The sequence below is a fragment of the Diplodia seriata genome (assembly GCF_021436955.1).
Source record: "Diplodia seriata strain FDS-637 chromosome Unknown scaffold_4, whole genome shotgun sequence".
NCBI classification, from domain to species: domain Eukaryota; kingdom Fungi; phylum Ascomycota; class Dothideomycetes; order Botryosphaeriales; family Botryosphaeriaceae; genus Diplodia; species Diplodia seriata.
In genome coordinates, this window is record NW_027117311.1 from 3722961 (window position 1) to 3738247 (window position 15287).

At 56.8% G+C, this 15287-nt stretch overlaps 5 protein-coding genes across 5 annotated transcripts; 1 reads left to right on the forward strand and 4 right to left on the reverse strand.

Moving 5' to 3' along the window:
• Positions 1–398: 398 nt before the first annotated feature.
• Positions 399–1755, reverse strand: SLS55_004996 (uncharacterized protein; the record flags this gene model as incomplete). The annotated part of the gene is made up of 2 exons (XM_066776447.1): positions 399–533; positions 625–1755. The coding sequence occupies 2 exons, from the start codon at positions 1753–1755 to the stop codon at positions 399–401; spliced, it is 1266 nt and encodes a 421-aa protein (XP_066634328.1).
• Positions 1756–4976: 3221 nt separating this feature from the next.
• SLS55_004997 (uncharacterized protein) lies at positions 4977–6488 on the reverse strand (the record flags this gene model as incomplete). Its single annotated transcript, XM_066776448.1, has 2 exons — positions 4977–6123; positions 6181–6488. 2 exons carry the CDS (start codon positions 6486–6488, stop codon positions 4977–4979), a joined length of 1455 nt encoding a protein of 484 aa, XP_066634329.1.
• Positions 6489–7567: 1079 nt separating this feature from the next.
• On the reverse strand, positions 7568–10699 carry SLS55_004998 (uncharacterized protein; the record flags this gene model as incomplete). Its single annotated transcript, XM_066776449.1, has 3 exons — positions 7568–8859; positions 8912–9206; positions 9275–10699. 3 exons carry the CDS (start codon positions 10697–10699, stop codon positions 7568–7570), a joined length of 3012 nt encoding a protein of 1003 aa, XP_066634330.1.
• A 927-nt stretch (positions 10700–11626) lies between these two features.
• SLS55_004999 (uncharacterized protein) lies at positions 11627–12581 on the forward strand (the record flags this gene model as incomplete). Its single annotated transcript, XM_066776450.1, has 2 exons — positions 11627–11634; positions 11774–12581. The coding sequence occupies 2 exons, from the start codon at positions 11627–11629 to the stop codon at positions 12579–12581; spliced, it is 816 nt and encodes a 271-aa protein (XP_066634331.1).
• Positions 12582–13770: 1189 nt separating this feature from the next.
• On the reverse strand, positions 13771–15212 carry SLS55_005000 (uncharacterized protein; the record flags this gene model as incomplete). Its single annotated transcript, XM_066776451.1, has 2 exons — positions 13771–15044; positions 15209–15212. The coding sequence occupies 2 exons, from the start codon at positions 15210–15212 to the stop codon at positions 13771–13773; spliced, it is 1278 nt and encodes a 425-aa protein (XP_066634332.1).
• Between the last annotated feature and the right edge of the window lie 75 nt (positions 15213–15287).

Below are 15287 nucleotides of genomic sequence, written 5' to 3' on the forward strand. Positions count from 1 at the left end.
GCAGGTCCGTGGTGAGGAGGTGGTGTGTCGGTCGTATCGCTGAGCGGAAGAAGCAGTGAAAACCTCCCCGGTCGATCGCTCCTGCCAACACCGGATATGCATGTCGTCTGTGAAAGAAATTGCTCTTCAAAACCACTCTCATTGGTACCGACACTTGGCAACCCACTATGGGCTTGGCGGCGTGAAATCCCTCCGTAAGGTTTCCCAATCTCAAGCCCGGTCACTACACAATGCCCAGGATCTGTACACAACTGCCAAAGTGTATCGAATACAAGTCTTTTCCACCCCATCGTTTGGAAAGTGCAACGATTCTTTTCTATTAAACAAACGCCGCAACGCCTCCCGTATGTTGTCTAAACATGTTGTACAAAACCCCTACCCCCGACAACGAGAAGAATCTACGGCGTACCTCTAGGGTCGGGGCTGGCCTTGGTCTTGGAGCCGTCGTCACCATCCGGTTTGTCCTTGGGCTTACTCATCTTAGGGGGCGGCGGCCACTGCGGAGCGGGGACGCTGAGGAGCTTGCAAACGTCCTGGAAGAGCCGGGGTTTTTAGCAAAAAGTCTCTTCATCGCCTCCGACGACGATTGGTCGAAGAACAAGGGGAAAAAAAAAAAAAACATACCTTCCTCCTTGCGCGGAAATCATCGTACAATGCCCTCCACATCTCGCGATCCTGACACCCGCTCTCGGCCGGGGTGCCGGGGCGAATGCGGCACTTGGGCAGCATCTCGGCCAGCAGCTTCGGCGGCCACATGATCCACGGCTTGGGCAGCGGCCAGTCGGAAAAGTGCACCAGCCGGGCCTCGTCCAGCGCCCTCTCCGCGTCCCAGTACTCGTCCTCGCTACCCAAATACATGGTGTGGTCGTCGCCGCGGAACTCGCCCGACAGCAGGGCGAAGCCGCGGTGGGGCAGCACGAGGGCGGCGTCGGCGTAGCGCTCGTTCAGCAATTCCATGTCGAAGCGGCGGCGGCTGCCGCGCATGCCCTCGGACGTGAAGGCGGCGTGCATCAGCCCCTCGTACTCGGCGGACGACGGCGTGAGCAGGACGAGGAGCGAGGTGAGCTTGCGCGTGTGCGGCAGCTCCCAGTAGGCGCGCGGCATGGCGACTTGGGCGGTGGCGGGCAGGAAGAAGAGGTCGTCGAGCGGGGCGCGCAGCGTCGCGTCCGAGTCGATGTGCAGCACGCGGTCGTACTGCGTCAGGTTCCACGCCAGGAACTTGTTGATGCTGAAGTCCCACGTCTCTTCTTCTTCGTCGTCCTTCTCCGGCTTCTCGGCGCGCACGCTCTGCATGTTCGTGGGCACCAGGGTGACGCCCAGCTTGTCGCGGGCCATCAGCAGCAGCTGGCTGTCGCGGTCGGTCGAGCTCTCGACGCTGAGGTCCCATTCCTGCGGGTAGAAGAGCACGCGGTCGGCGCGGCTGCCCAGGCGCTGCAGCTGGTCGAACAGCATGATCGAGTTGCACAGGTAGGCGCCGTTGGTGGCGTACTGCGAGTAGGCGAAGCGCGACCAGTCGACGTGGGCGCCGGGCAGGCCGTTGGGCAGGCGGTGCGCGGCATCGTTGTGGGAATCCGACGGGCGGTGGTTGTACCAGAGCAGGAACAGCAGGGCGACGGCGACGAGCGTCAGGCAGCGCGACCGCCGCCACGAGCGCGGCGATCGCGCCCCCCACTGCTGGGCGTTGGACGGCGGCACATGGATGGACCGGGGCGACGACCTGGACTTGTAGTAGTGCGTGTAGGTGCCGTTCGGCATGCTGCAGCCTGTGTCGCGTGGGGGAGAGGCGGAGAGGACGGGAGTCCGGGAGTCTCCTGCCCAGCCCCCAAGCTCCTTCCCGTCCAATAATCCGCTGACTGATCGCCGCCGACCGTTGCCGATCCGCCATCCCCGCCGATCACCCACGACCTCACCCGACAACTGCTGCTGCCCTCGATCCGGGGATTCTTGCTTGATCATGCATGCTCGTTGATTCTAGTCGCTCCAATGGCCGATGGCGAGGCCTTGATCGAGAGATTGATGCTGCTGCATCTCCTCCCCGCTCCTACCCGGCGAAGTCACGACCCAAATCAACACCTTGTCTTGTTCTGGTATACTTTTTCACACAATGTGACGAGATGAGCCACCGACGGCGTCTCGGCTCACTGATGTGGCCTTTTAGCCTTTGATTTCGTCATGGCCGAAGTTCGTAAGCAGCAGGGGTTGATGCTGACATTGGTCAGCGGGGTGGCTTCATCAGGATAAGCAGCTCAGTATTTACGCTGTCCAGTCAACGCTTGAGGATTCACTTAGCACTAACCCAAAGAAGTAGCAATCGTGCCGTCCCGCACAGCTAGTGGTATGCCTGCAGCTATGGTGGCTTTCAATCTATGGTCTTCCGACAGCCGTACCACACCAGAGTGCACAACCGAGGCCCGCGCTCTTCATGCCAGTAATCAGGTCGTCAGCTGTCGCCCAGACCCCGTCAGTATAAAAAGCTGCAGCGACCTCGCAGACAACATGCTCCACTCCAGCAACAATGTCTCCCCAAAATCTCCCTCCGCCCAACACCGCCCTCCTCCTCGTCGACCCCTACAACGACTTCCTCCACCCGGACGGCAAGCTCTACCCCCGCGTCGCCGAGTCCCTCGTCGCCACCGACACCGTCTCCCATCTCAAGGAAGTCGTCAAGGCGGCACGCGACGCCCGTCTCCCCATCTTCTATGCCCTGCATCAGACGTGGAAAGAGGAGAACTACCGCGGATGGCTGCACATGAACTCGTCGACCTCGGCCATAAAGCAGATGAAGGCGTTTCAGGAGGGGAGTTGGGGAGCCGAGGTGCATGAGGGGCTGGAGCCGGATCGGCGAAGGGTGGAGGGGGAGGGCGATGTGGTGGTGAGTAGGCATTGGAATAGTAGGTGAGTTGGAGGGACGTTATGAAGGGTTTGAGGACGGGTTGGCTGTGGGGGACGAGGGATGCTGTGGGCGGCGTTTGCTGATGAGATGTGGTCAGCGGCTTTGCGAATACCGACTTGGACTTCCAGCTCCGCCAGCGGGAGATCACGCATTTGGTTATTGCGGGGATGGTGGCGAATACTTGCATTGAGTCGACGGCGAGGTATGCTAGGGAACTGTAAGTCGTCATGCCCGTTGGAGACTACGCCGCACAGGAGCTCGCAGAAGGCTGATCCGACGAACTGGTTGATATAGAGGCTACCATACGACGTTGCTGTAGGTTTTCGCACTTCTCTTTTATGAAGTTACTCGGGCTGACTTTTCGGGCTGTTTTGAACAGGACCGATGCGACTGCTGGCTTCAGTACTGCTGCTAAGGACGCTGCAACGAATCTGATCTGGCCGCTTATAGCGGACGAGGTGAAGACGGTCAACGAATGGACTGCGGCATTGGAAGAGGCACACGGGCCTAGGGATTGGTGAAGTGTAGACATATCGTAGTGGTAGCGTTACTTGAAACGATAAAGAGCCCAGAAAATGCGATAACACTGAACCTTTGTCAAATCCGACCAAGTAAAGAAAGAAAGCACAGACTAGCTCTTCCCAACGCGACCCGAAATTTTTGACTTGTGGCCATGATCATCTCAACACAATGGTGTCGAACTTGAGATCCGCTTGTACTGTTATACTGCAACACAAATTTAAGAAGGAAACCGTGAACTGTTAAAACAGACGGGCGGCTTCGCGTGGGGTTACGGTAAGCCAACCCAAAGGCTGTGGGTCGGAATTGGGAGAGTATAACATCTTTTTAGCGCCTATCACTTCCGCAGGAATAGTGTTTGGTAAAGAGAACGGGTATGGCATTTATACATGTCTTTCTTTCTTGAACATGCTGTCGCGGGTGCTTCCGTCGCTAAATGGAGTTCCAGCATGCTGTTAAGAGTCCAAAGCTGTGTAGTTGGCCTTGATGATCAGTACGAAGTACCATCTAAAAAAAAAGGTCGTGTGTATTCTCTCTGCAAGGTCGAGTAATGCAGTGTCATTGGATGTTGGAACATGGGCACGCGGATCGGTTTGGTAATCCGTCTTCTTCATGGAACTGAATCAAGGCACTCAATAGGCGTGCCCATACCGTCTGTGAGATAGTTTCGTGCTTGTTGGCGTCTAACCTTGGCGGAAGTGATTACTAAAATTCATGCATACATCCTTCCAACAACCGGGCTCTCCACCTCGCCATTCGCAAAAGAACAGTGACCAACACCTTCCCCATAAACAGCCGATTCATCCCCAACAGCACCCCACTTCACAGCCAAAAGCTGCGAGGTCCCCTTGGGCACATGGCAAGCAGCCGCGATAGCCAAGCTGCAGCTGCCCGCCATGGGGATACCGGGATGCAGCCGGCGGAAACCCAGGGCCACAGCGAAGCCCACCATGACGACGAGTATGACGAGGGTGATGAGCATGGCGAGGGGCGAGTAGCCGCAAGTAGTGATCTGGTCGCTCTCGGTCAGGTGGTCCAACTCGAACCACTTCCCCACCGAATTCTTCCCCACGACCTGGACGAAGAAGATGCTCTGCGACACCATCCAGTGCAGCGCGACGGAAAGCAGCAGCAGCGGGACGCCCAGCCGGTACGGGATGTGCAAAAAGTACGTCGAGCGCTGGGCGGGGCCGCGGGGGTCCGACACACGCAGACCGCGGCTGCGCTGCCCGAAGCGGTTCCACTCGGCGGCCAGCGACATGCTGGTGAAGAGGCTGTTGAGGACGAAGTAGATGAACGACAGCAGCAGCTGCGGCAGGTTGGCGACGAGGGCCGTCTGCACGATGGCCTGGGAGCCGCTCGTGGCCACGTTCCAGCCGGTGATGAGCGTCTCGGGGGACAGCTGGCCGATGCCTATATCGCGGATGGAGCGGGCGCTGCCGCGCCGGCGTAGGGAGTGGATGGAGTAACCGAAGAGGCCGAGGACGGTTGCGAATGCCGCGATGGACCTGGGACGTACCGGTCAGCAAATCATCGCGGCGGCTCTGAGCAAAGCATCTGGGGCTTACAGGAAGCCGGCGAAGGCCCAGCGGACCTTGCCGACTGCTTCACGCCGTCTTTTTTTCACGGCCGCGAAAGGCATCGCAGACTGAACAGGCACATACCGGCCCAGCACGCCCAGCTCCGTACCGCCTCCGGGAACATCGCCACCGACAACATTCAGCTCTCGCCCATCCCTTCCTCGGCGCCGCCGGACAACCTCTTCCCAAGACCAAAGACACATGCCCCGCGTCGTCTCATCCCGCTCCTTAACAAACGACGCCACCGCATCGCCAATCGTAATCAACGGATCGCCCTCGATCACCCACACAGCCGCAACAATAGCAGCCAGCTTGAGCAAATTACACGCAACAACAGCAAGCAGCAGGGGCAGGGCGACGTTCAGCCGGCACTCCTCGGGCACCCTCTCACTCAAACAATACTCGACGTCGAAACCGGCGACCGTCCACGGCTTGCCATCCGCAGCACCCTCCAGCTGCCCCTTCCACGCCGCCGCCGTCGTGCAGTCCGACGCCCACCCCTCGTCGAAGTCCTCCCACACGATCGCCTGCGTGCGGTCGCCGCCGCCCTGGTAGCAGATCCACTGGAAGTAGTCGGCGTACCAGTTGTCCGCAAGCGGGCGCTCCCACGGGCGCACCGCGTACAGCGACGACGACGAGTCGCAGCTGACGAATCCCAGCGACGGCGTCAGCACGGCTTGCGACGCCTGCGCGCCGTCGCAGGACACGAGCGGCGCGAGCTCCGGCGGCGAGAACATGTAGCCGTTAGGGCCGATGTACTCGAGGCCGCCCATGAAGGTGGTGTTGGCGGTGCCCGGCGCGTCGGCCGTGACGAGGATCAGGTTGCGGCGGGCCGTCAGCATCGTGTTGGCGTAGGCGCGGATGCACTCGTCCCGCGTCAGCCGCTCGAACGGCCCGGCGGCGCCCTGCGTCGCGAGGCGCTGCGTCTCGCGCGGGGAGGTGTGGTAGTTGCGCACGTTCCACGTCGAGGTGATGTTGCCTTCGGGCAGGCGGATGGTGACGTTGTTGAGCGGCGCGGATGGGCCCGGGAAGAGGGCTTCGTCGAAGGGCGCGCCGGCGGCGAAGTCCGGGCTGGCGAAGTAGATTTCGTACGCGTGCGTGACGGTGGACGTGTAGAAGGTCGAGTTGTAGCTTCCCCCCGGACGTACGGTCAGTGGCGTGTTCCTTGTCCGTGGCCGCGCGACTTACAGTAGGTGGAAAGGTATTGATGAAAGACCGAGGACGGCCCAGATGCAAGCCTTCCTTTTCCGGCTCCTGAGCAGATTTCGGATGTTTGGGACACCGATGTGGAGCCAGGTGCCTTCGGCGTGGGCCTTGTCGACTTCTTCGCGGGTGGGCGCGCTGAGGCACTGCAAACAGTAGTTGCTTCCGCCCAGAACAAGGGAGCTCAGTACGTTGATGGCCAGGTGGATCCACACACCGAGCCGTTTGACCTCCTTGCAGTCGCCGATGAGAAGCGGCGCAAAGGATGTGACGCCTCCTCGGTCGCGTAGCATGCTGTAGGCGACAGCTGCCACCGAAATGTTGATCAGAAGTGCACAAGCCGATAGAACCGCAGCAAACCTGATGCCAGCTCGCCAGCCTGAAATGCTGAACCGCCGCGTTAGTTTGGCTATCTGCCCGTCACGCGTTGCCTTGGCGTCGACGAAGCCATGGTCTTGAGAGTAATCCATAGACGAGACACGAGTCCGTGAGCCCCCGTCGTCTAACGGAGGAGGACTTTTCGACATGATATGGGTGAAGACTACGCAAGTTCACGGTGACCGAGTCTACGTCAACTCGGACTGTCTACCATGGTGTCAGGAAAGGAATGTGGAAGGAATGAAGAGAGTACACGGGAGAGCGGCTTGTTTTAACAACAGTCTTTGCGCTTGTCACGACCCCTGTCATTGTTTCGGCCCCATCCTTCAACATGGAATACCTAGCCGATAGCGACCACTTAAAACTGACCAACACGGCCCCCACTCGCTTTCCACCCAAAGGATCCGAGCAAGCCACGCCGCTGACGTACACGGCCTTGGCATGGCTCGCAGCGTACGTATTGCCCTACATTGAATGCACGAATTGCCAACAACAATAGGGAGTGTTGAATTGTGGGTGAAAACAGATGAATTGGTATTCGTATCGGAGGAGTGGCATGTGGAGCGGTAGGGAGGGCCCCTGGGGGTCGCTTATATACCCCTGCTCCTCGATAGCTAAGCTATCTACTGCTACAACGCTTGTATTGAAACAGGTAGCTTCTATACCAAAACAAGGTATTGAGGACCAAAAAGGTTGCCCACCACTTGGCGTTTATGCCACCCCCCACCACACGACCAACATAGATATTATTTTATCAGATATTATAACAGTATGATATCGTAGTCGGGGATGCGAAGCTTGCGTGTGGTACGCTAAACGCCCGGCAAGTCTCGACAAGTTCCGTCGAAAGATAAAAGGCTTCCATGCCATTACGTCCCGCACTATAACCTCAAGCGCCCAACATGAAGCAAGAACATTAAATGGATGCATCACAAAAGCAAGGCACGACGACGCCGCTTGGGAGGCAAAATGCTTTGTCATTAAAGCCGGAACACTAGTACTCCTTCTTCTTTCGACGCCTCTCAGACTTCCGACTTTCCTTTTTCCTAACAGGCTCCGAGTCCGAGCCAGTGCTGCTGGAAACATCCGTCGTCTGCGTACTCGACGCATCCGACGACGAAGCTGCCTCGTCGGATGACCCGACAAGCTTGGAGGAAGACTTCCCACCGCCGTACGAATCCTTCGCCCGTGCCGATTTGGCTCTGCGGCCGCCGCCGCCGCCACCGCCCGGGCGGGGGAAATTGTTCCTCAGCTCGTCGCGGCGCAGCTCATCCTCTTTGGCGCGCGTGACGTCGTCTCGGCGGACGCTCTTGAGATACATGTCGAAGTGGGCGCTGGCCCTGGCCACCATTTCGAAATGCTTGCGCGTCAGCTGCGGCCCGGCGCCAGGAGTGCTGGCAGCAGCAGCAGCGTCATCGCCTGCGGAGCCTTTGATATCGTCCCAGTCGGCCAGCGCGACGGCGGTCTGGAAAGCGTTCTTGATCTGCCTGCCGTTCCACTGGTTGCCGTCTTTCCAGTGGCGGCGGGCGTAGCGCAGGATCTCGTCGCGGTCGAAACGGACGTGCAGGTTGGAATCCGGGCTGGCGTTCTGCTTGTCGAGGAGATCGAGATTCATCTTCCAGATCTCCTTGGTGTTTTTGCGGTCGAGTGGCGGATAGTATAGCGCGCAGTGGACACGGGACTTGACCGCCTCGTCGAAATCGCCAACGCGGTTGGTTGTCAGGATTAGTATGCCCGAATAGTATTCCAGAACCCGCAGGAAAACTGCGATGGCGTAAGTGACTTGTTCGGCGGGGGTCGAGGTATGCAGCCTACCCGAGACCAGGATGTTCTGGCTGATATCGCCTTTGGTGCGGGTGCTGAGGAAGACGTCGGCTTCGTCCAGCAACAACACGCAACCCCATTTTCTTGCCAAGTCGAAGAATCTTTCGAGATTCCTTTCAACCTCCTGCGCACTAGTCCCTCCAAGGTCACCGCAGGTGATTGGAAACAAAGGCCTACCGGCATTTGCGGCAACGCATTCGGCAGTGGACGTCTTTCCGACGCCGGGAGCTCCGTGAAGTAGTATTATGAGGCCTTTTCCCTTGCCCTTGACAACGTCGAACTGCCGTTGAGACATCTGAGCTACTGGGTTGTTGTTCTTCGTGGTGCCATCGCGAGCATGGGTTTTGACAAGCGCTCGCACGATTTCCTTGTGACCGTCGGGCAGAATGAGCTTTTCAAAGCCGTCGTTATCTCCTTGTTTTACCGACGGGGCTTCCCTGACTAAGTCGATGTCTAGTGGGTCTAGAAGCATTCAGCGCATGGACTGTCTAGATTCTACAACGGGGATACCTACACCATTTTCGGCTAAGCAGGACATATCCATACACTCTGTATGGTAGGAGAATAAAGCTGTCCCTTGAGAGATTCTGGAACGTCTGCGTTTCCAGGAGGGTTGTGTTGTGAATGAACTGAGTCCATCTCAGCTGCAGGCATTCTTCGTCATCGTATGATATGTTTTCGGCATGGGTTTCTTCTTCGTCCTCCTCAGTCGGCTTCAAAATCACGCCGCTTCCAAACTTTGGGGTTTGGATGCGCGGCTCGCTATTGCGAAAGGCAAGTTCGAAGTCGATTATCACATCACTTTCGATCTATGAAGCACCGAAGGAGTCAGTCAATTTGGTGTTGTGCAGTCTGACTGAGGTATGCTGGGACGAACCTCATCATATCTGTCGAAAAGCTCCCCCTCTTTGAGACTGAGGCCTGTGTAACTCCGATGGCGGACTTTCACCAGCTCCGTGAACATCATGCCTCTCTCGACCAGAGTTTCCTCTGACACACCGTTCTCATATTGCAAGGGATAGGCGTGCAAAGATGTAACAGGCAAGGCGTCGTCGTACGGCCTGATGAAGATGGTCTTCGGCACCGCACCAAACTGTTTACCATCAAAGTCCAGGTGGAAGCAGTCAATGGCCAGGTCCGAGACAGTCTTTCGCGTGGACCTTCTCGAGCTGTGCCTTCTTGGGGCAAGGGATTTCCTTCCGCCTGTCACCTGGAGCACACGATAAACCTGGTGCTTGGGGTCCTTTGAAACGATGACTTGGCCCGGCGGAAACAAATGCCACAGGTAGGCAAACGGGATCCTGTGAACTACCCCAAGTTCAATCTCTCTGTAGGTATTGATGAGAGGCGCAAGATCGTTGTCCAGGAAATGCATGAGCGCTCGGAGCCCTTCCAGCAAGATTCTCGGCCTGTCGAGTTCTGAACTTGGCTCGTCGTCGTCACGGAGCGGCGTCGCCAACGCATAAGCGATGGATCGGGGGACCCACGACGGATTGCGCTGAAAGGTCGGATCATTCGGGTGCGCCGAAGCCAGATCTGAAAATTCTTCCTCCTTCTTCTGGTGAAGTTGCCGAAGCCTTCTTTCGAACGGGACGATGGATCTGAAGGGCGGAAGCTGGTCATGGTTGAGCGAGATGCCTCCGCAGACCTTCCCCATCTCACGGAGAAGGAGCTTGTTCATAACCCTGACGCGTGCGGGCAGGTTGTACGAGAGAGGGACCCTGTTCTCGGCCGCAGATACGTCGTGACACTTACCCGAGGAAGGGCTTTGGCTGCCAGGCCTAGCCTCGGTTTCTTCTGAACTCGCATTGGCCGCGGCGGCCACGTAGAGGTGGCAGTCTTGCGCATAATGCCGGCACTCTACCCATGCCTCATCGCTGACATAGATTATTCCATTCTTTCGGGTGAACTGCTTCTCTGCACTCTCTAGCTTCTTTCTTGCTTTTTGCTGCATCTTGGTAAGGGACTCGTCGTCCGACTCGGATTCCGCGTCTTCGCCATCGATCGAGGGTTTCACGGGACTGTTGTGTCCCTCTCGGCTCCTATCGGCCGCGGAAATATTGTCGTCCTCCGTAATGATGCTTCGTATCTCCACTTCATCTACCTCGGGTTCGTCCTTTTTCTCAGGCTCCTGCTCAGCGGGTTCATCCACGTAGTCTTTCGGGACCGTGGCAGAAGACAGGATTTCTTTTTTCAGGTTCGAGATCTCGTCATTTTCATTCGGGCCATTGTTGTGGGAAGCATCTCTACCAAATAGAGACAATGGTGGCTGTGGCGGTGGCTCTTTCTTGAATGGAGGCATTGCGGGTCCTGTGTTCAGTTGTTGGAATATCGAATAGGGAATACGCGCGATTGTTGGGCGTCGAGTTGTCGGCGACTGGTAACGAGCGCGTTATAATTCCAAAGATCCACGCGAAGAGGGTTTCCAAAAAGACGCCTATGACAAATGGATTTATAAGCAAGAGTTGCCTGGCGCATCTGACGTCAGTCGCCGCGCACTGTTTTGAAATATATATGATGATGCCAAGAGGAGGCGCTACAGCGTAAATGACGATTGGTCGTTTAATCTGGATCAATAATTGCGGAGGGGAATTATCGCATGGTTCCGGCAGATGCAGTCAGCCGTAGTTTGCTTTCGCACCAGAAGCCGGGCGAGGCTGAGGTGGGGGCTGAGCCGGAGCAAACGTTTTGAGAAACAGGTGCAGGAGTGGGGAGGGGGCGTCGTGGTATGGATGCACAGCAACAGACAAGGCAGCCTATGCGGAGGCCGCGCTGCCGGAATGATCGACCGCGTGGCGTTTTGAGGCGGCTGAACTCTTCACCAGCTGCCTTGTTGGGATGATCGACATCTTTTCTCAGCAAGGCTGAATGCTTCATAAGCAGAGCTGAGAAAGCTGGTGCAATTCCAAACTGGAAATGTTTCGGAGTGTTGCGGCTATCTCATCTGTTAAACTTTTCTTGCCATCCATCTGCTCGAAGCAGCGTCCATTACCGACTGTCATATAGCACAGACCATCCGGATACTTTTCTGCAGCTCTCAAGACAACATTTCACGGCACCATGGACGCAGTACAACGGCCCCATACGGGAATTGATGATTTGCTGAATGAGTCCGGTCGCACGAAAGAATGCGCTGTTGGCATAATCGAAAAGTACGCAAGCGGCCTTTCCGCCAGCGAGGTTGGGAAACTGGAGTCTATTCTGGATCCCCGCCATGGTACCGGCCGCGATGGGACAGTCAAAGACGATGCGGTTGAAGTGTAGGTGCTCTAATTACCCTGTTGTTTGCAAAATACTCATTATTCGGTGTTACAAGTGGCATCCTCCAGAAGAATGCGGACGCAGCAAAAGCCTCATTCGTAGAAGCCTTGAAAAGTTACGAAAACGAAGCTGATGCTAAGTACAAGACTGGAGTCACAATTGATGACAGATACACGATGCAACAGATATGGGACGAGCTGGATGATGCCATAGAGAAATACCAGAAGAAGGGTACCCAAGGCCTACGCGGACGCGTCCGTGGTGTTGGCCGAAAGATAGGAAAACACAGCGAAGTGGTCGAAGGATGGCTTGGCTTGCTCCCGACACAGTCTCAGTATCTATCGGTAGTCCTGGGGGGCCTCAAGCTGATCATCAAGGTAAGTGCGGCTAGCCATATGACCGGATTCGGGTTTGAGCCGCAGATTTTGACAAGCATAAAGGCAGCGGGGAGAATGAAAGGCGTCAGTGACGAGATCATGGTCGCACTTTCTGAGCTACCAGCCATGTTTGACACCACCAAGCGTGCGCAAACCCTCTATGGCGCTAAGAGTCTTGAGGCTATCACGTGGGAGCTGTACACGTCGATGGTTAAAGCGTTGGGACACATACTCGAGTACCTCCGCCGCAGCCTTCACCGAAAGATACTCAAAGCTTGGCTGCAGCATTCGCGCTTCGAGAATGAGCTGAGCGAGAAGATCAAGGACATGAAAGCGTGTAAAGATCGGTTTATCGAAGAGGTTGATATGTGCGAAAAGGAAATGGTGGGCCGCATCGACAGCCGGACGAAGACTACGGAAGATACGGTGCATGAGATTCATCTTAGCACAAATATGCTGGTGAAATTATTGCTGGGGAACCCGGCGGTACTAGATCTTGCGTATGAATTTCGTAAAGCTCCCAATTCCTCTCACTTGTTGATTTGAAGGCTGACGTTCATTCAAGGCAAACGCTTGGATACACCTGCTGCAGGCACCAAAAGCCAAGGTTTGAATTCTTTTTCTGATCCAGAGCAGTCAGTTGACCACTAATGTACTCGTAGAGCCGTTGCCAATGCCAGAGGATTTACGCCAGAGGCTCCTTTCAAGGCTCAAGTACGACCCTGAAGCCATAGGAGCAGATGTCGCTGCGAACTACGCATCGGGAGCAAGGCTCGGATGGGAAGAACAGGAGCGCAGCTTGTATGTCATCAAATCATCGAAGCTAGCTTCATGGGCCACGACAACGCAGCCTTCAGCCTTGGTGGTCCACGGAAACGCTCGCACAGTCAAGCGGAAATCCGCACTGAGCTTTGTGTGCGCACGGCTTGTGCATTCACTTGATCAGATACGGGAGAAACAACAAAACGGGAGAGAGAGGAAGGCAAATGTGGTCGTTCTAAACTTCTTTTGCGGCGAACACGCAGGAGGTGACCACAAATGGGAGACGCCGAGCGGCATAGTCAACAGCCTCTTGGCGCAGCTGCTGACACAGGTCAAGGACGTGGATCTCACTCAAGCCGACAGCTACGGAATATTTGACCAGAGCAAGCTAAAAGCTGTTCTTAAGAGATTCGAGTGCGTCCTGACCCAACTGCCGCCGAACACTACCGTTTTCTGCATCCTGGATGCACTGGCATTTTACGTCGATAACGCCGCTACGGAACATGACGCAGGCCGGCTAATCAAGCACCTTCTGCGGCTCGCTCGCACCAGATCTCGTAACCGACCTGTCTTCAAACTTCTTCTTACGGCACCGAAGAATATGCATACATCGGAAGTGGATCACTTGGGTGACAACGAGGTGATTCATGTTCCAAAGTCGCTACCACGTACCGGAGGGTTTACAGCAATGAAATGGGATCTTGGTATGGGACGGCGACTGTACGAGCTGGCCCAAGGCGATGACGATTAGAGGAATGGGCTTTCTCTATCTCTGTTTCTTCTGAAATACAAGATGTACCTCCGTAGAGAGAATTACGGACCGCGGCTTCATCGGTTGGGTCAGGTCAAAGCTTGTATCATGTACATACAATCTGGGGGTGTTGGAAGCCAAGTCAAGATAGGCAGCCGCATGAAGCACCATCAAGTCAAATTGAATATTCTCGGGCCAAAACCAGGATGCAAGCAGCGCCACTCAAAGCTTCGGCATGGTGACGGGGAAGCAACGATCATTGACGGCCATGGCCAGCGCCGCATAGTCCGACCCCTCCAAATAATCCACATACACGACATTCGGAATGTTCCTGCCGTGGCAATGCGGCAGCACCTCCAAGAAGAGATCCTTGTTCGCCGAGTACGCCAGCGTGCCGACCGCCCGCGTCGACTCGGACCCCGTCCACAGAAACTCCCAGCCGGCCGAGTACGTGAGGTTGCGCAGCTGCGGGTCCAGCGTCCACGACAGCAGGAAGAGCGTCGGGTCCGACGCCGACTCCAGCGTGTCCAGCTTCAGCAGCTGGTCGCGCGCCATGGCCGCGCAGTCGTCCGTGTCCGAGCGCCGGCTGCTGAGCTGGATGTCCGCGGAGCTGAAGAAGCCCTGGTGCAGGTACCTGCCCAGTGAGATGCCCGCGCCGGCGTGCTCGACGACGATGAGGACGGCGGCGCGGTCGGGCCCGATGAAGTGCCGCAGTGGTTGCTTGGTGAGGCTCGCGGCCTCGTGCGCCGTGTACACGACGAAGCGGTCGTTGACGCGCTGGAACTCTTCGAAGACGCGGTTCCACTCGCCCTGGTCGAGCGGGCGGTAGTTGGTGGCGCCCACGTCCGTGTTGATGGCGTGCGAGAGGTTGACGATGATGAGCTCTTTGTGCACGGCGGTGAAGCGGTTGATGTCGTCGACGATGCCGCGCAGGCTCTGCCCGCGGTCCCCGATCCAGAGCGAGTCCAGGTTCGTGGCTTTGTTGTAGTGGCCCGTCCACAGCGTGCCGCCGCCGATGACCGGCCGGATGTCGAGGTAGCGTGATCCATCCAAGAGTTGGCCGTGGACACTCTGGGATTGGCACTGCAGCATGGGGGCGAGGATGGAGTCCGGATGCTGGGTGAGCACGGATATGCCGGCGTTGCGGGTGCCCGGGATACAGAGCTGGTGCAGAGGGCGATGTCCCAGCTTTCTCAGGTTCTGATGCATCCAGTCGACGGGTGCGCTGTTTGAGGAGAAGTAGCCTTCGCTCCCAGACAGAATGAAGCGCACGGTCGCGTCGTGGACCCAGCCGAGATCGAACTCATCTCCGTTCGGATGCCCGGGAGTTGAGAAGCCGTTGAAGGTCACGCGGATAGCCGACGGCGCGTCAGTGACCAGGATCTGGAAGGAGCATGCTCTTGCGCCCTCGAGATGATACAGCCGGCGTAGCTGCGTGTCCTTCTTGTTGGTAAACCAACCCTGCTCGAATTGGAGATAGATCTCGGCGGTTTGACCTTATCGTCGTCAATAGAAGGGTTGGGGAAACAATCGAACGCCTCACCTGGTCTCAAGACTTCCGGGATGTTGAGTGCAAAGATTTGATGAGTGTTCATGATATGGGGGTCCAGTTTCCAGGTGTACTGGGTCCCATTGACCAGAGTGAAGTATCCGCCTTGACCCATGATGGCAGTGGAGATCTCTTGAACGATTTGGGGCGACAGTTCAGAACACTTGGACTGGAGCAGTGGTTTCTCCCG